Below are 20,321 nucleotides of genomic sequence, written 5' to 3'. Positions count from 1 at the left end.
GAGGCATAGAAGACAGAAATGGTTACAAGAAAAATAAATATAAAATGCTTACTTGTGACTAACAACAAACTATATTAGATTCAGGCAAAATTTCTCACCACATTCTTCCAGCAAGGTTACTGAACAAACTCTTCAGGGCAGGAACCCCCTCCCCCAAAATCTAATGGCTGTTTCCTTTTGTCTTTTCAGGTGCAGAGAATGCAGTGGGCATGGAAAGAGAAAGAGGGGTCTCTTTGGGTGTTTTGTCCTTCCTTTTTATAGTTCTGGCCCCATCTGGAAAAACATTTCCAGCTGAGAATGAGGAGACAAAGAGTCTATGTGGAAGCATGTTTTTTTCCACCTGTTTGAACTGCCTTGTTTTCCCTTCCTGCTTGATGACTCTGTTTACTGCTTAAATGCAAATTAAGGCAAGCACATATCCTGGTCTGTTTGACCAGTTTGGTGCTACATGAGTCTGAACACATATTTTTAACAACATACAGAGGAATATTATAATCTTAAATACAATGTTGCCACACTTATTTTTTCAGGACAATACTGATCAGCAAATTATGAATTTCCAACTGACACCTTACAAGGCATACCTTGTGTAAAGCTTATTACAATAGCGTGAAGGGTGTGAATACAGGGTGTATTCCATCACAATGGGGTTACTAGGTATTCAACATATTTGCCTTTTCCTGCCATTATCACTTCATATTTTCCACAGTTCATCTGCCTTTCATCCAAGAGCTGGCGTTAGCCAGGCTGAGGCTAGTTGGGAGATGTTGCTATTGGCGTGGAGGGTAAAAGAGAAGGGTTATTTTGGTGCAATGCTGGCATTTTACTAAGGATGTCTCAGTGGCTTCTTGTCAGTGTTAGAAAGATGGAGAGATGGGTCCAACCTTGAATCTCTTCCAATCTGGCTTCTGATGTCTCCTCCCAGTTGAAATCGCTCATTGGGGTCTCCAATGAGGTCTTCTTAGCCAAATCTTAGGACCTTTATGTCAGTCTCATCCCACCTCAGCCTCTGCGGCTTTAAAAACTGGCATCCTCTTCTTGATATCTCACCCTCACAGGGCTTTCTGACACTGTCCTCTTCTATTTCTCTGATCACTCCTTCAACAGATCTTTCCATTTGTAATGGGGTGCACACTGCACCCCTCTGGATTCGACCCCTGGGCCCCTCTTCTCCTTGAATCAGGGACACTTCAGTCTGGTGCAACACCTGTGTTCTTTATTCGTGATCAGTTTCCCATCACCAGTTTCCAACTATATAGAGGCTTTACAACTGTTTGGCCTACCAAAGGCCTCACCAGCAACAGACTAGGGGTCCCCTACTCCCTCTGAGCCTGACCTCCTGCTCTTAGTTTCCACCACCCTTTCTCTCACTTCCTTATTCCAGCCTTATAGCTCCTGCTAATGAGGCTGGCAGGTGTGGTCAGTTACCAGGCACACATAGGGCAGTTCATCCAGCCCCAATCAGGGAGAATGGATTGGGGCTGGAGTGCCAGGAGCAGAGTTAGGGCTTCTCCAGCAGCACCCTGCCACACCATGATTCCTGGGATTTCCTTTTTACCCTTAAATTAGTGCTACATACTCCCAGGGCTTGCCTGGACACACAATTAGTGTGTGGCAAACTGGGGTGTAGATCTATTATGCAGTAGCCTGCCAGAAACTAACTGGCCACGTGGACCCTGCTACCATGCTCTGAAAGTGCTCAGTGTTCACAGGATTGCCGCAGAAAAAGTAATTGCAATTGCTATCAGCGGAGGCACCTTTAATATGAAAAAGACTAAGGAGGAAGCAAGGTCTGTTAAGAGCTCGAGTTTGTTAGACTGCAGGATGTGGTGTATTGAAAACCATATTAAAATTATAAGCTGTCACACCGAGGCCTGGTCTATGCTACCACTGTAGGCCAATCTAAGGTATGTTACTTCAGTTAGGTAAATAACGTAATGTAAGTTGACGTACCGTAGATTGACCAGCAGCAGTGTCCACGCTATGCTATGACAGCGGGAGACACTGTCCCGGTTTCACAGCTTCTGCCTCTTGTAAAGGTGGATTACAGACGTTAACAGGAGATGCTCTCCCATCGAATTAGCACGTCTTCACCAGACCCACTAAATCGATGCCACTACATTGATGGCAGTGGTGCCAATTTACCGCAGTAGTGAAGTCATGCACTAAGTTTCAAGGGTTTTTCTGGTCCTGCTTGCAGGCAGGGGGCTCTGGAGGGTACCATCTGAGTCAGTCTGCACAAAGCCAGCCTAGATCAAGATGCAGTGTGTTGTACTCCTCTGCCTTAGGGAGCAGCCTGCTTTGTCTCTCTCTGGTTTTGGTTCTGTGTGTTATTATTCTGAATTTTAAGAAATAAAGTCATGCTACATTGCAGCCTTCTAGCAAGAGTATTGCATATTTTTATGTAACTTTGCTGTGTGTGTGTGCCATGCACGTAACATGGGGCATGCTTCAAGAAGTACTTTTTCTCCCTAGTTTGTGAGGTGATAGACACTGGGCCAGACTGGGTGTGGGATTCTGGGGATTGTGTGTGTGGTTGATTAATTTCAGACATTTATATTATCACTCAGTATTAGAGTTGGTGTCAGGGAACTGGGTATTTTCGTGTATCTTTAAAAAAAATTGGCAGACGCTGGGATGCTGGATGAGCCTCTCTTTTATTTCTGCTCATCTATATCTAAATAAATCAATGAAATAGTTAGGAAGTTGGATGGAGAAGTGTGTGAGCATGCATGTGTGTGTACATGCTGGGGATTTCTGGAGGGGGGGAGAGGGAAATGTGTGCATGTATGTGCCAGGAACTTGTGGGGGAGAAGAGGAAGAGAGAAGAAATTAAAGGAGAAGGGAGGATTTTCTACAATAATTTGAAAGTTTGCTAAAAGTGTCTCTCTCCTCTCCCTCTGTGATTAAAATGTGTTGATGCATCCATAGACTGTCAGTGGCCTGATCTGTCCCAATCAGTTCCATGATTCTAGGAAATGGGTTGACTTCTGTAGCCACCAGCTCTCATTGCCCTACTCAACTCTGAGTCCCAGGAGTCTGAGCCCTTGGGGAGAGGCAGGGAGGATGTGGGGCAGGGGTAGGAGGGGGAACCAGAGGGGAAAAGTCCAGAGTGGGGAGGGCAAGGACACAGACGGGTGAAGTGGAAAAATACAGGAAAGAGGACAAAGGGGAAGGGGCAAGAGAATGAGATAAAAAGAGACACTCAGTGAAGAGCTCAGTTCCACTTTCAGCAAATAGCCAAGACACGATGCCTAAGACCTTGAAAGATGCCCTGCAGAGGGCTCTGGATGAGCTGGGGAAAGAGGAGTTTGAGCGATTCAAGTCCAAACTAAACAAACTAAAGTCCAAACTAAACTTCCGGAGGTGCCCCAGGGCTGTAGCAGAATTCCCAAGGGGAAGCTGGAGGAGGCAAACTGCCTCGCGGTGTGTGACCTGATTGTGAATTACTGCACCACGGGGGCGGCTCTTCAGGTGGCCATGAACATCCTCAGAGGAATCAACCACAACGAGCTGGTCTCAAAACTTGAGACACTCGTGTATAAGCCGAGCTGGTGAGTAGATTCCCTCTTTCTTTGGGGGCTCAGCATCTTTACCTGCTCTTTGGCTAGTTAATTGTTCCCAGGCAGGGCCCTGCCATTTTCTCTGGAGAGAGGTGGCAGCTGCAGCAGAGCCCGATTTGCAGGGATCTCTGCTCAGAGATTCTCCAGGTTAGAGAGAGCCCGGTGCTAGGGGGCTGCAATATACAGCAGGTCTGTGGGGGCAGGTGGGAGACCAGGAGCCAAGTCCATCCCTTGTGTGACTGCATGGACCCCAGGTTAGAATTAAATGGTTTCCCAGCCATATTTCTGACCAGAGAAAATGTAGGAACATAGAAATTGCCAGACTAGATCACACCTGTGATCCATAAACCATCAACGGGGCCAGCACCAGCTGCTTCCGAGAGCCCCCTGTGAGGTGATTATGGAAAGCTGGATGGAGCCGGCACCCCCTAGCTAGGAAAGGTCCTGTATTCCGTTTCCCACCACCCTGAGTCGACCAGTCCCCAGCCCTGGGGCTGGATTGGATCCAGTATCCTAGAGATGAAAGGCCTGTATCTCATTCCTGACTTACCCAAAGTTCTCCTGGGGTAAGTTTGCCTGGGTGTGTGAAATACACAGACACCAGCTACCTGAGAACATTCACTGGCTATTTGGTTTGGGACTTTTGTACCTACCCTTGGTCTTCAGCTGTGTAAGACATGTTGTTGTCTGAAATCAAGCCACCGAATCTCATGAGCTGTCCTGTCAGCTGATGATGGCCTGCCCTTTTGACAGGTTTGCAGGAGAAATTTATCAAGTCTCTTGGCATTTCTGAGGCCAGGCTCAGGGTGGGAGGGTTTCCTGTGAAAGTAGAAAGTGATCAGTGCGTTCAGAACTGGCCCTGGCCCTGGCCCTAACATTGCTATTTAATTACATTAGCACATAGGGGCTGCAACTGAAAATAGGGACCCTGTTGTGCAGGATCTGCTGGTTCTGATAAGTTCTCACCTCTGTGACATTCTCATGAATGGAATCTTCTTCAGGACTTTCAAGAAGAAAGGCCCAGTGCTATTCCAAACAGAAACCGCCGGCAGTGCCCCATCACTGCCAGTGGTTTCATAGGCATTGGTGGTCTGGCATTTCAAACTGGGGACCGTGGTGGGGCAGATTCCCATCCTGGTGAGGAAGAGGTTAAAGAGCTTCTCTGGACACAATCAGCCCCAACCCAGCATACCTGAGAGGCTGGTCAGGCTTGGTGAAGGGCGGCTCCGTAAATTGGAGGGTCCCAGCCTTGGACTCAGCTTTTCACGGGCTGCAGAAGCATCCTGAGCTGGGTTTTTTTTTGTATGTGACTATTTTAAATGTCTCCCTCCCCATCACCCCGTGCTCTGGTAAGGGGGAAGATGTCCGGAGTAGTACAACTAGAGGTCTGCGCTCCTGTCTCCAAGGCAACCCCACAGCAGTTCTGTGGTCCAGAAAGGGGCCTCTGAAACAGGAACGGGACACCACCCTCTCCCCAAGGGGGCCCCTGAGAGGTATAAACACACTGAGTTTACATTGCATCTGAACTGAAGGTGACCCCGAGTGTAAGAGCAGACCTCCTGATAAGGTAGGAAGCCAACACTTAGATCGTTTAATAGCATCCTCTGGGCAAGAAAGGTTCTGCAGGTGGCTGCACCTTTCCAGTGATGGTGCACATCCAAAAGGGAGGAATGGTCTGGTGTTACCTTCTTCACACCTTACCCAACACGGACAACTAAGTGCAAGGAAACTCTTGCACTGACTGGAGCCGTACAGTCATCAGTGTCCTAGTATGTAAATGCAATCCTGAACCACCTGAGGTCACACCCAAAGGAGACCTAGAGGTGACAGAGACATTTTATGACACTTGCTTGAGTTTCACCATCTCTGGAACTGCTCAGAAATGTGCAGAGACCAGACCCTCTGGGCTTGCAACTGTACAGTGCCTGGGTCCTCATGCAGCATAACAAGTCCAAGACTGTCAGTCAAGATGTACTCTCTATCCACACCCAACGGCATGATTCCCAAGGGCATCCTCTAGAGATGAGTGCAATCACCAATGGAAGTGTCAAAGAAACCAGGAAGGATCTCTAGAAATATAGACTGTGCCAACTTCAAGAACAGCTTTGGCTCACAGATGCCATGGCAATGGAAGAAAAGAAACAACTGGCCTAGACCTGAAGAAGAGCTCTGTGGAGCTTGAAAGCGTGTCTCTCTCACCAACAGAAGTTGGTCCAATGAAAGATATTAGCTCACCCACCTTGTCTCTCTAATATCCTGGGACCAACATGGCTACAACAGCACTGCAAACAAATCTAAAAAAGCAGTCAGATGCGGGGAGAGATTCCCTTCAAAAACTCTCTCCAGAGCAAAGGAAAGGGAACAAGGGATGGTGTTAAAAGGAAAGCCTTATTTCATAGTTTCCACTTCAAATGCTTTAAGAGAAGGTTACTCACCTTGTGCAGTAACTGAAGTTCTTCAAGATGGTTGTCCCTGTGGGTGCTCCACGTTAGGTGTCTTGGTGTCCTGCGCTTCTAGTTGGAGACATGTGGTAGCAGTGCCCAGGTTGGCCACGCGCATGCGGCAGCTGTCTCATGCCGCTCCGAGCGGCTACCCCATGAGCTCAGCCAACCGCCACCCAGATCCTTCTCTACCCCAGAGGATCAAGCCAAAACTCAGAAACAGAGGGGAGGAGGGTGGGTAGTGGAGCATCCACAGGGACAACCATCTCGAAGAACCTCAGTTATTGCACAAAGTCAGTAACCTTCTCTTCTTCTTCGAGGAGCGTCCCTGTGGGTGTTCCACTTTAGGTGACTAAAGAGAAGTGCCTCTCGGTGGAGAGGAGGGCTTTGGAGTTGATGTATATACGGTGGAGAGCACCGATAGACCAAAGTGAGCGGCTGCAGCTGACTGCTGTTCCAGGGCATAATGTTTGGTGAAAGTATGGCCCACGTAGCTGCTTTACAAATATCCATTATGGGTACATGTTTGAGAAAGGCTATCAATGTGGACATAGCTCTAGTGGTGTGTGTGCGAAGTCTGGAAGGAGCTTGCAGATTGTAATTTTGGTAACATAGGTTGATACAATTAGAGATCCATTTAGAAAGTCTCTGTTTGCAAATGGTATGGCCTCTTAATAGTTCTGTTGTGGATACGAATAGCCTGTGTGATTTTCTGAATGTTTTTGTCCTCTCTCTATAGGACGCCAGCACTCGGCGGACATAGATTCATAGATTCATAGATATTTAGGCCAGAAGGGACCATTATGATCATCTAGTCTGACCTCCTGCACAATGCAGGCCACAGAATTTCACCCACCACTCCTAAAAAAGACCTCACACCTATATCTGTGCTATTGAAGTCCTCAAATTGTAGTTTGAAGACCTCAAGGAGCAGAGAATCCTCCAGCAAGTGACCCGTGCCCCATGCTACAGAGGAAGGCGAAAAACCTCCAGGGCCTTCCAATCTGCCCTGGAGGAAAATTCCTTCCCGACCCCAAATATGGCGATCAGCTAAACCCTGAGCATATGGGCAAGATTCATCAGCCAGATACTACAGAAAATTCTTTCCCGGGTAACTTGGATCTTACCCCATCTAAAAACCCATCACAGGCCATTGGGCCTATTTACCATGAACATTTAATTACCAAAACCATGTTATCCCATCATACCATCTCCTCCATAAACTTATCGAGTTTAATCTTAAAGCAAGATAGATCTTTTGCCCCCACTACTTTCCTCGGAAGGCTATTCCAAAACTTCACTCCTCTGATGGTTAGAAACCTTCGTCTAATTTCTAATCTAAATTTCCTAGTGGCCAGTTTATATCCATTTGTTCTTGTGTCCACATTGGTACTGAGTTTAAATAATTCCTCTCCCTCTCTGGTATTTATCCCTCTGATATATTTATAGAGAGCAATCATATCTCCCCTAACATGTGAAGGGATGCCTCCCTGTTATCAGCATGCGGCTTGGGAAAGAATACAGGTATGTAAATAGCCTGGTTGAGATGGAAGAGGGAGGCGACCTTGGGTATGAATTTAGGGTGCGGGCATAGGATGACTTTGTCCTTGAGGAATGAGGTATAAGGTGGGTGTGCCATCAGGGCACCCAACTCTCCCATCCTTCATGCTGATGTGATAGCTACTAAAAAGGCAACCTTATTGGATAAGTGTAGGAATTAGCAGGTCACTAGCAGTTCAAAGGGATTGCCCAGGAGGGCACCGAGAACATAGGGAACAACAAAGAGAGCACAAACAACCCCCCCCCACAGCCCCCTGATTTGAAAGTATCTTCTTTTCCCATTGGTCCCTCTGGTCAGGTGCCAGCTAGGTTAATTGAACTGATTAACCCCTTACAGGTAAGGGGATTCTGTACCTCTGGCCAGGAAGGATGTTATGTTACTGCATACATAAAGGTTGTTACCTTCCCTTTATATTTATGACACACCCCACAAATCACAGATGATGCTGGACAGCCTATTCCACACTGGCTGGGATTTCTTCCTGGAGCTTTGGGAGAAAACAGAGTTAATAAGACACATGCACCTTTAGATATACTACTGATAATATAAAAATTAACAATATTTCCCACATTTCAAGGATGATTTTAACCAGTTGATTCTGGGAAACTTTCACGGGAGAGTGCATCAGAAGTGTTAGAAGCTCCTGAAATGTGTTGTATTTCAAAATCAAAATCTTGGAGAGATAAACTCCACCGAAGAAGTTTTTTGTTATTTTCCTTGATGGTATGAAGCCACTTCAGTGCAGCATGGTCGGTTTGCAGGTGGAAACGCCGTCCGCAAATGTATGGGTGTAGCTTTTCCAGAGCATACACAATGGCGTAACATTCCTTCTCTGTGATTGACCAGTGGCTTTCCCTCTCAGACTGTTTTTTGCTGAGAAACACTACAGGGTGGAATTCTTGATCAGGTCCTTTCTGCATTAAAACTGCTCCCACACCACGCTCGGACGCATCTGTGGTTACTAGGAACGGTTTGTCAAAGTCTGGGGCCCTTAGTGCAGGGTCAGACATGAGTGTCGCTTTAAGCTGGTTAAAGGCCTTCTGACACTCTTCAGTCTACTGAACTGCATTTAGCTGTTTCTTTTTGGTCAGGTCTGTCAGTGGGTGACGATTTAGCTGTAGTGTAGTACAAATGGCCTGTAATATCCAGCCAAGCCTAAGAAGGATTGGACCTGTTTCTTTGACTTCGGGACAGGCCACTTTTGGATAGCATCCACTTTGGCCTGTAGGGGGTTGATAGTTTCTTGACCAACATGGTGTCAACGGTAAGTCACTCTGTTCAGTCCTATTTGACACTTTTTACCCTTAACAGGTAGTCCGGCCTGCCTTATGCACCTGAAGACTTTCTGGAGATGCTCCAGGTGTTCTGCCCATGAATCAGAAAAGATGGCCACATCATCAAGTTAGGCAACTGCAGATTCTCCCAATCCTGCTAGGAGACTATCTACAAGTTTCTGGTAGGAGGCAGGTGCATTTCGCAGACTGAAAGGGAGCACATTAAATTCATACAGCCCCTTATAGGTGATGAAGGCTGACCTTTCCTTGGTGGATTCATCAAGCGATACTTGTCAGTACTCCTTGGTTAAGTCTAAGGTAGAGATGAACTGGGCCCATCCCAGTTTCTCCAATAGCTCATCTGTGCGTGGCATTGGATAGTTGTCTGGCATTTTAGTCACAGCATTTAGCTTACGGTAGTCCATGCAAAAACATACTTCCCCATCCAGTTTGGGAACTAGAACCACTGGAGATGCCTATGCACTGCCAGAGGGGCAGATTACACCCATCTGTAGCACATCCTGGATCTCCCGTTCTATAGCAGTTTTGGCCTGAGGAGACACCCAGTAAGGTTGGGCTCTAATTAGGAGAGCATTACCTGTGTCAATGGAGTTGTATGCCCGTTCAGTCAGTCCTGGGGTGGCTGAGAACGTCGGCGCGTAGCTAGTGCACAGCTCCTTGATCTGCTATCGCTGCATACGCCCAAGGGTCATGGAGAGGTTCACCTCTTCCACGCCACCAGCACTTTTTCCTTCGTAGTAGACACCTTCAGGCCACTCAGCGTCGTCTCCTCCCTGGGATGTAAACTGACAAACCTTTAATTTTCTGGAATAACAGGGCTTTAGAGAATTAACATGGTACACTTTAGGTTTTAGGTTTGAGGTGGGGGATGCTATGAGATAGTTAACAGCTCCCAGGCGCTCTTGGACTGTAACTGGCCCTTCCCATGATGCTTCCATCTTATGCGTCTGGAGCACCTTCAAGACCATGACCTGGTCTCCTACTTCGAAGGAACATTCTCTGGCATAGTTATCATACCAGGCCTTTTGCTCTTCCTGAGCACCTTTAAGTTTTCTCTACCAAAGGCTAAAGAGGTTCGGAGAGTGTTTTGTAGGTTGGTTACAAAGTCCAGAATGTTAGTTCCTGGAGAAGGCGTAAACCCCTCCCATTGCTGCTTCACCAACTGCAATAGCCCCTTAACCTCGCAGCCATACACAAGTTCAAATGGTGAAAACCCTAAACTGGGATGTGGTACTGCCCTGTAGGCAAAGAGCAACTGCTGCAACACTAGGTCCCAATCATTGGAGTGCTCATTTATGAATTTACGTATCATCGCCCCCAAAGTTCCATTAAATTTCTCCACCAGGCCATTTGTTTGATGATGGTAAGGGTTGGCAACAAAGTGGTTCATCCCATGAGCTTCCCAAAGGCTTTTGATGGTTCCTGCCAGGAAATTAGTTCCTGAATCCATAAGGATGTCGGAGGGCCAAACTACGAGGGCCATTAAATGTCTGTTAATGCCTGGCATACACTTTTAGCCCTGGTGTTGCTTAGAGCTACTGCTTCCAGCCATCGGGTGGCAAAATCCATGAAAGTCAGTATGTACTGCTTTCCTCTGGGTGTCTTTTTCAGAAAAGGACCCAGAATATCCACAGCTACTTGCTGAAATGGAACTTCAATGATGGGGAGTGGCTGGAGAGGGGCTTTGACCAGGTCTTGGGGTTTTCCCACTCTTTGGCACACCTCACAAGACTGGACATAAGTAGAAATGTCCTTGCCCATTCCCTCCCAGTGGAATGGCTTCCCCAAATGGTCTTTGGTCCTGTTCAGCACAGCATGGCCACTAAGATGATTGTGGGATAAGCTCAAGATCTTTACCCGGTACTTAGTTGGAACTACCAACTATCTTTGAGGATGCCAGTCTTCCTGGTGCCCACCAGAAAGAGTTTCCTTGTATAAAAGTCCTCTTTCTTCAACAAACTGGGATCGATTAGAAGAACTGAGAGGTGGTGTGTTACTCTGTGCCGCCGTCCAATCTCCCTGGAGGCTTTCACCTCCTTCCTTCTTGGCCTGGAACTGTTCCCTCGATGCTGGAGACGTCAGTTCCTCACTGGATTGTGGACTTGGGCTTGATCCCTCTGGAAGCGATGTAGAGTTTGACATGAAGGGTTGAATTGTCACTTGGGCCTCTGGGTTGATGAATTTGGGGTCCACTAAGGATTGGTGGATAGCTGACACCTGTGCTCCAGTGTCCCTCCACACAATAACCTTCTTCCCACCCACTCTCACAGTTTCCCTTCCCTCTGAGGGTATCTGGGAGGCATCTGGGCCTGAGGACCTTTGGTGTGACCCTAGTGCCATGAACTGTAATGTGTTGGGGTTCTTCGGACAGTTGGCCTTTACATGCCCCAGATCATTACATTTAAAACATCGCCCAGCTGACTGGTCACTGAGGTGAGGTGGGTTGCTGGAGAATGGTATGGTGGGACGATTAGGTGTCTGGTGTTTTCCTTGGGGAGTAGGTGCGGCCTTGGGCTGGCCCCAGTGGTAGGGTGTGGTCTAGGGGTGTCCCTTCTGATAATTGCTCCAACTGCTACTAGCTTTCTTTTTTTCCACCACCTTCACCCATTTGGTTCCAATCTCCCCCGCTTCGATTACAGTTTTGGGCTTCCCATCTAGGAGGTACCTTTCTATTTCCTCAAGAATACCCTCTAAGAACTGCTCCATTTACACTAGGAGAGACAGATCTTCCAGAGATTTAACACTTGCTTCTGATTTCCAGGCATCCCAATTTTTGACAATGTGGTAGGCGTGTCAGGAAAATGTTACTTCTGGTTTCCACCTTCGGGCTCTGAACCGCCGACAGGTATGCTCAGGTGTTAGCCCCATTCTAATTCTGGCCTTTTTCTTTAAAAGGTTGTACTCATTCAAGTGTTCTTTAGGCATTTCAGCTGCCACCTCTGCTAAGGGTCCACTGATCTGTGGCCTCAACTCCACCATATACTAGTCTGTAGGGATGTTGTACCCAAGGGAGGCTCTTTCGAAATTTTCTAAGAAGGCCTCTGTATTATCACCTACCTTGTATGTGGGGAATTTCTTGGAATGGGGAGCAGTACCTGGTGAAGGACTATTAGGGTTACCTGCTGGACCCAGCTTAGCCCTTTCCGGCTCTATTTTCGTCTCCAAGAGCTTCACCTCTTTATTCTCCCTCACTTCCAACTCCAAGTGCTTTAATTCCATTTGTCTTTCGTGTTTGTTCTGTTTTTCTTCAGCCTCCAATCTGGCTAATTCCCACTGTCAGTCATTTTTGCTAACTTTCCTGCCCTTACTGTAGCCTATCCCAAGAGCTAGGGGGAAAAAACAGCTTGTGAATACCCTTGCTGTAGCTTAACTACTCTGCCCTCAGGCAAAAAACAAAAAACAAAAAACTCCAGCTGCTCTCAGTTTAAAAAAAAAAGTTCCCTTTAAAAAAAAAAACCTCCCTGGTTTTCAAGCAGCCAAAAGGAGAAAAGTGTCCTTTTAAAATCCTGAGGTCTGTGCTTCTGGTTCAAAATGATCCCACCACTCTGCCACCATGTCAGGGGTCTCCCCCCGCACACTCTGAACTCTGGGGTACAGATGTGGGGACCTGCTTGAAAGACCCCCTACGCTTATATTCTACCAGCTTAGGTTGAAACTTCCCCAAGGCACAAATTCCTTTCCTTGTCCTTGGATGGTATTGCTACCACCACCAAGTGATTTACACAACAATTCAGGGAAGGGTCACTTGGAATCCCTATCCCCCCAAAATATTCCCCGAAGCCCTTTCACCCCCTTTCCTGGGAAGGCTTGAGAATAATATACTAACCAATTGCCTTAGCAATGAGGCACAGACCAGACCCTTTGTCTTCAGGACCCTGAAACGAATCAGGTTCTTAAAAGAAAAACTTTATTTATAAGGAAAAAAATAAAAGAATCACACCTGCAAAATCAGGATGGAAGGTAACTTTACAGGATAAATAAAAAGATTTAAAACACAGAGGACTCCCCTCTGGCTCAGCTTCACAGTTACAAAAACAGGAATAAAACTACCTCTGCAGCACAGGAAAATTCACAAGCTAAAACAAAAGATAACCTAACGCATTTCCTTACCCTACTTACAGTTTCTATAATTTTAGATGGAATATTCCAGGTATATTTTCAGGAGATGTTGTACCTCCTTGGCTTCTCTCTCCATCTGGAGAGGGAACAACAAAGAGAGAGCCCAAACAAAACCTTCTCCCCCCAGATTTGAAAGTATCTTCTTTCCTCATTCGTCCTTCTGGTCAGGTGCCAGCTAGGTTATTTGAACTACTTAAACCCTTACAGGTAAGGCAATTCAGTACAGCTGCCAAGGAGGGATTTTATGCTACCCTTCTCTCTATATTTATGACAATCCCCTACCCAGGGAGAAGGGCCCAGCTGGGCTGATGGGATGGGGTGCAGGGAGAGAAGCTGCTGCCAGGGCTAAGGGCCTGGAAAAGCCTGAGCTGTGGCCTAGAGCTGGGCCCTGCTGGAGCCCCAAGGAGCCCAGATGAGCCAGGGAAAGGCCTCAGGCCCATCTCAGGGGAGAAGGGAAAATGTCCATCACCGTCTGGGGTTGGGAAGTCACTGGGGAGATGGGTGAGTTCTTGCTGGTTAATGAAGCCCGTTTGTGCCCCCTGGACTGAACTACCCCTGCTGTCCATAACCCCCCACCCCGAACTGCCCCATCCCTAAATTTCCCTGACCCTACACCCTTCTTTGATTCCCCTCCCTCCCTCAGGCTCCCTGGGGTAATTTCACTGTGTTGTTTTAACTGGCAACCCAAGGACATGCTGAGCTCCCCTGCCCTCTGTGAGGAACTGGGGGCTCTGCCTGTAAAACTTCTGAATAGTGGCTGATTTGATGAAATTGTATTGTGACATTGTTGCGTCATGGAAAGCCTATGTGCCTGGGGATCCCAGGTGAGTTAGCAGGGCTGTGTCACATCTCTGCCAGGCCCGAGACAATGGTGAGTGATCAGCACCCAGTGATGGTCTTTCCAAAGTTAAACATCTGTGTCTGAAGGGAGGAGGGTTGGAAGTACTGGAAAGTTAGTTAGAGTTGCCAGATGTCTGGTTTTGGACTGGAAAGTCCGGTCTAAAAGGGAACCCAGCAGTGTCCAGTCAGCACTGTTGACCGGACACCAAAAGTCCAGTTACCAGTCCATGGGTGCGGGGGAGGTGCAAGTTTATCAACCCACGCCAGCCATGGGTGTAATTTGCAGGGAAGCATTGCCCCCCCCCCCGCAACCGTGTATTTCTGCAAGTGCCAAGCAGGGCTTACTCTGATCAGTCTGTTGGGAGGGAAGGGGCCTCTGTCCTTCCCATGCTGTGCTGGCTCACTCCACCCCTCCCCACAGCTGAGGGTGGCAGCTCCAGAACGCTGCCTCCTGGGTCCTAGTGCCCATTATCATCCTCTTTTGTGTGTGCTGGGTCCTGTTTCCATACAATGGTGAGTGCTCATGGGGGGAGAAGGGCAAGGGGGTGGGATGGGGTTGGAGGAAGAGGCAGTGGGAAAGGAAGGGGGATGGGGCAGGGAAGAGGAGATGGGAGTGGGAATGAGGCACTGGACAGTGTGGAGAGGAAATGGGATGGGTTGTGGAGAGGAAGAAGGAGGGGATGGGGCAGGGGAAGAGAAAGGGATAGGGGATGGGGAGTGGGATGGGGTGGGGACAATGGGGAGAGGAAAGGGGATGGAGCGGAGAGAAGAAGGAGATAGGGGGTAGGGCAGGGGAAGAGAAGGGGATAGGGTAGGGTTGCCACCTGTCTGGGTTTTACCCAGACAGTCTGATTTTTGGCTTCTGTGTCGGTTGCCATTTAGGGTTGACAGGTGTCTGGGTTTCAGGACCTGGCAACTGTAAATGGCACCTGAACCAAAAGTCCGGTTACTGCGGGGTGGGGCCAAGTGCCGGGCCATTAACTCACACCAGCCCCTGCTCAGCTGGGGTTGCCTCCTACCTGCAGGCAGGCTTGAGCCGATACAGTGAGCGACAGGGGAGGAGGAAGAGGAGCCAGTGATGAGGGTGGCCCTTGGGGGGGAAAAGGCAGACAAGGGCGGGGCCTTGGGGAAAGAGGCGAAGCAGGGGTAGGGAATTGGGGGAAAACATGGGGTGGGGCCTCGGGGGGGGGGGGTCCAGTTTCCAGCATTTATAAAGCTGGCAACCTTAAATAGTTACCAAAGAGACCAAAAGCAGCAGGTGGGTAGGTGACCCCAGCAAGAATCTATAAAGGGAGGCACAGGGGATGAGAGCCATCTTGTACTGGAGTCAGATGAAGCAGGCTGCTGCAGGGCGGTAGGCAGTGGGGTAAAAGACCCTGCCTGCCTGAGGGAATATAGATGCTCCCCAAGGGCTCCCAAGTGAAGGGTGAACTAGCGCCAGACATTGTGTCTGGGATGGCTGGCTGTTCTGTGTGGTCTGTGCTCTCTTGGGCCTTATGCACTTTCTGTTTAATCCTATAAAGTTGATAGATTGAACACAGAGTGTATGTGTGAGTGTGCACAAATGCATGTGCGTGTCTACGCACACATGCGCACTGACTGATTCACAATGGCTGTGTGCCCGAGGGAGTGAAGTGCAGACCAGAAGCTTCACATCTCTGGGTGCCGTTCCGGGACAGGGGGTGTTTGAGTAGGGGGCAGGCTGAAGGATCAGCGCTGTGTGAAGCAGGGCTGGGCGGCTGCACCGTGGCTCTGATGCTCAGAAGGGGGGTGACAGGTAGCACATCTGTGTCCTGGGGGCGGGGCGTAGGGCAGTGGTTCTCAACCAGGGGTACACGTACCATAAAGGGTATGCAGAGGTCTTCCAGGGGGCACATCAACTCATCCAGATATTTGCTTAGTTTTACAACAGGCTACATAAAAAGCACGAGCGCAGTCAGTACAAACTAAAATTTCATATGGACAATGTCTTGTTTACACTGCTCTATAGACGACACACTGAAATGTAAGTACAATATTTATGTTCCAATCAATTTATTTGAAAAATGAAAAAGTAAAAGCAATTTTTCAGTAATGGTGTGCTGTGATACTTCCGTATGTTTATGTCTCATTTTGTAAGTTTAAGTGAGGTATAAACTTGGGGGTACACAAGACAAATCAGACTTTTGAAAGGGGTGCAATAGTCTGGAAAGGTTGAGAGCCACTGGCCTAGGGGGCCCGAGATTGGGGCAGCGGCAGGACTCCATTCAGGTCCCAAAAGTTTAATGCACCCCAGGGGATTGAGAGTACAGAGGCTTGGATCCCCCTCACAGCTGCCCTAGTGGGTGGCCAGGAAGGGGCATTCAATCTGAGACACACACACAGCCCCTGGCTCCCTTGTGTCAGGTCACCCCAGGACATTTCCAGTGCCCCTCCCACCACAGGGCCACCTGAGCCCTCGTTAGCCCCAGGGGATGGGGCTGGGGCTTATTTGCATAGAGGAGGCTGGAGGCATTAATCTCACTTGTAAAGTCTGTATTCCATGCTACAAGACAATATGTAAGTTTTGCTTTATAACTTGGAAAATGTTTTCTCTGGACTTGTGAACCCAGGCCCAGGAATTGTCCCCCCTACCCCCGTACCCACCATGCCCATCCAGGAGGGCTATCAAAATTTAGGTGGGCCATTATAAGACAAAAGCTTTGCTAATTGCTCCATCCACCCATGGAGAAGTATGTGCAGAAGGCCTCTTCCCATCCGCTATAAGATAGAAATAAAAACAGGTGGCATGAAGATTTTTCATCTCTTTGATGTTTGAATTCTCAAAGGGCCAGAGAAACCAAACTGAAGCCAGAGATCCCCAGTGGCTGCCTCATGGGTCTGCCCTGGAAGACACTTGGAATAGTCACTCACTACAACTCTGTCACTCCTAGGATTTAGATGGTGACTCATTGGTTTGTATATGTTTGCTTTCTTTAACCTGTGCTTAGTTCTCTTACTTCTCTTTCCTAGTTAAACTATCTACTGCTTTCTTATTACAGGATTGGCTGCAGGGGTTGTTTTTGGTGTAAGATCTAGGGTACCAATTGAGCTGGAGTAAAGGACAGGTCTGTTGGGACTGAAAGCAACCAGAATATTGTCTGTTTTTTGGTGTAAATGATCATTTATCACTAAGTCAAGTTTGCCTGGAGAGTCTAAGGGGACTGTCTGGGACTCCATAGTAAGACTCTTATGGTGATCCAGGAGTTCACATTTGTTACTGGCTTGGTAAAATCTAATTCTAGAACATGCCACCAGTTTAAGGCATTTGGTTCACGGTCATGAGCCACTCCAGACAGGGACTTACCCTGTCTAGCTTCAGGCCTGCCGCTGTCTCAGTTTACCTTCTAATCTCACCTAAAACAAGCCACCATAGCAGCTGTTTTCACAATGCTGCTCCCCTAATGTTCTTCATTATCAGAAAGTAAAAGTCCAAGCCTTCCAGCCCTCTTCCCCTGGATCAATTAGTCCTTTCAGTTTATAATGGTTTCCCCTTTTTTATAGCCCAGTCTCCTGCTCAATGTTCTGGGTAGCCTTGCCAGCTGAGGCTAATGCCTCAACAAGCTCTGGCTCCTTGTAGGTCTTTCTCCAGGCTTCAGAGAGTTATCAGGTGCCATCAGTGCAGCAGGCTCCCTACCCCAGACTCTCCCAGAGGGAGCTCAGGCTGCCCTTATGCTCTCAGCAGACTGCTTTCTAGTCACAAGCTCCCATCATATGGTCCTGGGTGTCACTCCGTTCACCTGGGAAGGTGGGCTAAGGTTAGCACATTGCAGCTGAGCCCCAGCCCCCCAAAGAACCAGTGCATGCTGTGACATGGGAATAATAGTTCCCTAGTTCATCAGGGGGCCCCCTCAGTTGATGTCTGTGACTTACTCAGCTAATACCGTGATCAGCACCAGAGGAATTCCTGCCTGGGAAACAGATTCCTGCTCCGGGGTCAGCCCTGGGAGCTGTGCTGTGGTGATATGCGACTTCTGCTTCTTCAGGGACGTGCTGTTGTAATTGCATGGAAAGGCTCGCACTGAATCTCGCTAACATTTCTTCAGACAAACGGAGAGACCTCGCTGGACCAGCTGTGATCAGTTCATTTCTGTCGGGAGTGCGCTCATCTTCAGATGGGCGATCCCAACTGCACTGCAGAAAAACGGCTACATATGGAATCAGTGCCAGCTGGAATTCTCCTGCAGAACATAACAGAGATTTAGGACTCCACTGGATGGAGCTGTCCTGTGCACTCAGCACATCTTGCTGCTCACTATGGCCCAGATCCACAAAAGTATTTAGGCTCCTAATTCCCATTGATTTCAATAGGAATTTGACATCCAATACTTTTGAGATGTGGGCCCATGCGACTCCTGTCTTACCAGGGGATGGGGAGGGGAAGGAACCGCTCAGTGCACACACATTGTAAAGCTTTTGGCTTTGTGTGTGAATTATTTGTAACAATGGAAGAGGACCCCAGATCTGTCTAAGACAGGGGGGCTTTCGGAAAGAGAATGCTCTACTGAAAATGCCAACTATTGAGGAGAGAGACTGATCATTTTACTGTAATGTCTGTTAGTTCTTGCAAAGGCCTCAGACCCTGGAAAGCTGAGCATGGGAGAGAAAGATAAAAACCCTTCCAGGAAAAGGCCACAGCCTGATGTGCTGAAATAGTCAGATCGAAGAGATGGAAATTGAAGCCAAGAGGGAGTAAATGGAAGCTCCACCCAACCCTCACTCACCTGGTATCCGTCTCAAGCTTTCCTGCCAGCTCATTCTGGTTGATTCCCTTTAGGGCTTGAATGGCTACCTCAGCAGCCCCATCCATCTTGTAGTACTGTACCAGCAGGTCACACACGGTCAGGGAGTTGGCCTCCTCCAGCATCCCATTGGGGATCCTCTTGTACCCCTCTGGTAGCTTCATATGGTTCAATTTGGACTTGAATCTCTTGATATCTGCACTCCCCAGCTCATCCAGAGTCTCCTGCAAGGCATCTCTCAAGGTCTCAGGCATCTTGTCTCGGATGTTTGCTGAAAACAGAGCCTTGTCTGTCACTATGTCTCTACTTTTATGCTTTCCAGTGCCTACCTTCCCTCATCCCTCAGCCTCTGTTTCTCCACCTTCTCCCAGCTCCTCTTCCTCACCCCCTCTCCCTAGGATCAGAGGCTCAGAGGACAGAGAGCTAAGTGGGACAATGAGAACTGGTGACATGAAGTCAACTGATTTCCTGGAGGCTGGCCACTGATGGATGGACAGGGACATACCAGCTCCCACCTTCCTCTTGCCCTGTAGAGTAATCAGTCCTCCACAATGGTGGTTGACAAGCTCTTCCTAAGGCCCCATGTACAATGTATTATGTGGCCCCATCAATTATTGTTTTAACTAAAAAACAACTCCCCAGCTAGCCTTTATAGTTGTAAAGAAAATCTTTTAATGCAACCCTCACATAAACAGATGCAGTGGCATCTGTCCAAGTCTACAGAGAAACTTAAAAAATAGGTCAGAGAGGTGTGAAATGCCCCAGTTCAACTCAATAGTATGTTAATACTGGAACCGTAAAGGGATAAATGTCAATAATGTTAACTACTTGACATTTTAGTAGCTACAGCCAGCTAAATTATTCTTTCAAGGAGCACTTGACTGATTGGATAACTGACATCTCAAATAGGAGAAGTGATACATTTCCTGGCATGACTTTTGTAAATGAATCGTCACTGATGCTAAAGTTCAAAGAACCTTTTGGGACTAACAAACATTTCAGTAAAAAACCCCTCAGTGTTCATCTGAAAAACAGATATTTTACGTATCCTACAGAGAGGATGGGCAGTAAACTCACCACTATTTCTTGAATATTTTATCTCTCTTGTGGTGTTAGACCAGCTAGTTCTCTAGTATCCAGAGTCATGTCCTAACGGAGAGATCCAGGGGACAGGGGAATGGTGTCCTCGAGGGAAGCTCTATTGACATTTAAACTGATCAAACCCCAGAGAAATACACAGTAGAGGAGAATCCTACAATCCTAGCTTGGCACCGAAGGTGGAGAAGGTTGCTCAGGTCCCATCTAGCCTATCCTCACACTGGTCCAAGGCAGGATGATCCCCCCACAGTTTATCCTCTGGGATTTAAAGATGATCTGGAGAAGAACCGATGGTTCTTCGCCACTGGGCAGGGCCCTGGGATCCTTACCTTGGCCCCTAAGTGGACAGGGAATTGATGGGACCTAATGGAGCTTCTCCACGCAAACCCCTGTGCTGCAGGCAGGAGGATCTGGGCCTCTGAGAGAACAACTGGGATTAGACACTGGGATCACAAGCTCCATGAATTCGTACTGACCTGCTCGTGTTGGGGTGGAGCCAGGAAGCTTCACATCCCCTGGAAGAGAGAAGGAAAGAGGGAATCAGATACTGGGTTCATGCTGCTCATGAGAGATCCCACTCGATATCTGGTATCTGACTGGCTAAGCCACTCACATGGCAGTGCAGCTAATTACCATGTACTAAC

The 20,321-nt window shown here is 48.0% G+C and overlaps 2 protein-coding genes across 4 annotated transcripts in view; one reads left to right on the top strand and one right to left on the bottom strand.

Moving 5' to 3' along the window:
• LOC125638267 (uncharacterized) overlaps positions 1 to 20,321 on the top strand; it is a 185,106-nt gene that overhangs the window by 31,603 nt on the left and 133,182 nt on the right. The window lies entirely within an intron of this gene.
• LOC125638258 (uncharacterized) overlaps positions 15,837 to 20,321 on the bottom strand; it is a 69,993-nt gene continuing 65,508 nt past the window's right edge. Inside the window, exons 21-24 of one of the 3 annotated variants that reach the window (XR_012668795.1) lie at positions 20,154 to 20,192; positions 18,562 to 18,850; positions 17,711 to 18,018; positions 15,837 to 17,577 (exon numbers count right to left, since the gene is read on the bottom strand). Coding sequence is in view for 2 of the 3 variants with exons in the window: in XM_075129183.1 (XP_074985284.1) it covers positions 17,949 to 18,018; positions 18,562 to 18,850; positions 20,154 to 20,192 (398 nt within the window). In the remaining variant the exon portion in view is untranslated. Of the gene's footprint in view, positions 18,019 to 18,561; positions 18,851 to 20,153; positions 20,193 to 20,321 lie in introns of those variants that run through there. The other 2 variants (XM_075129183.1, XM_075129184.1) reach the window with 2 other exon arrangements.

Source organism: Caretta caretta, chromosome 6, assembly GCF_965140235.1.
Source record: "Caretta caretta isolate rCarCar2 chromosome 6, rCarCar1.hap1, whole genome shotgun sequence".
Lineage (NCBI taxonomy): Eukaryota > Metazoa > Chordata > Testudines > Cheloniidae > Caretta > Caretta caretta.
The sequence above is the reverse complement of the archived record's forward strand: the minus strand, read 5'-3'. Positions and strand labels throughout refer to the sequence as shown.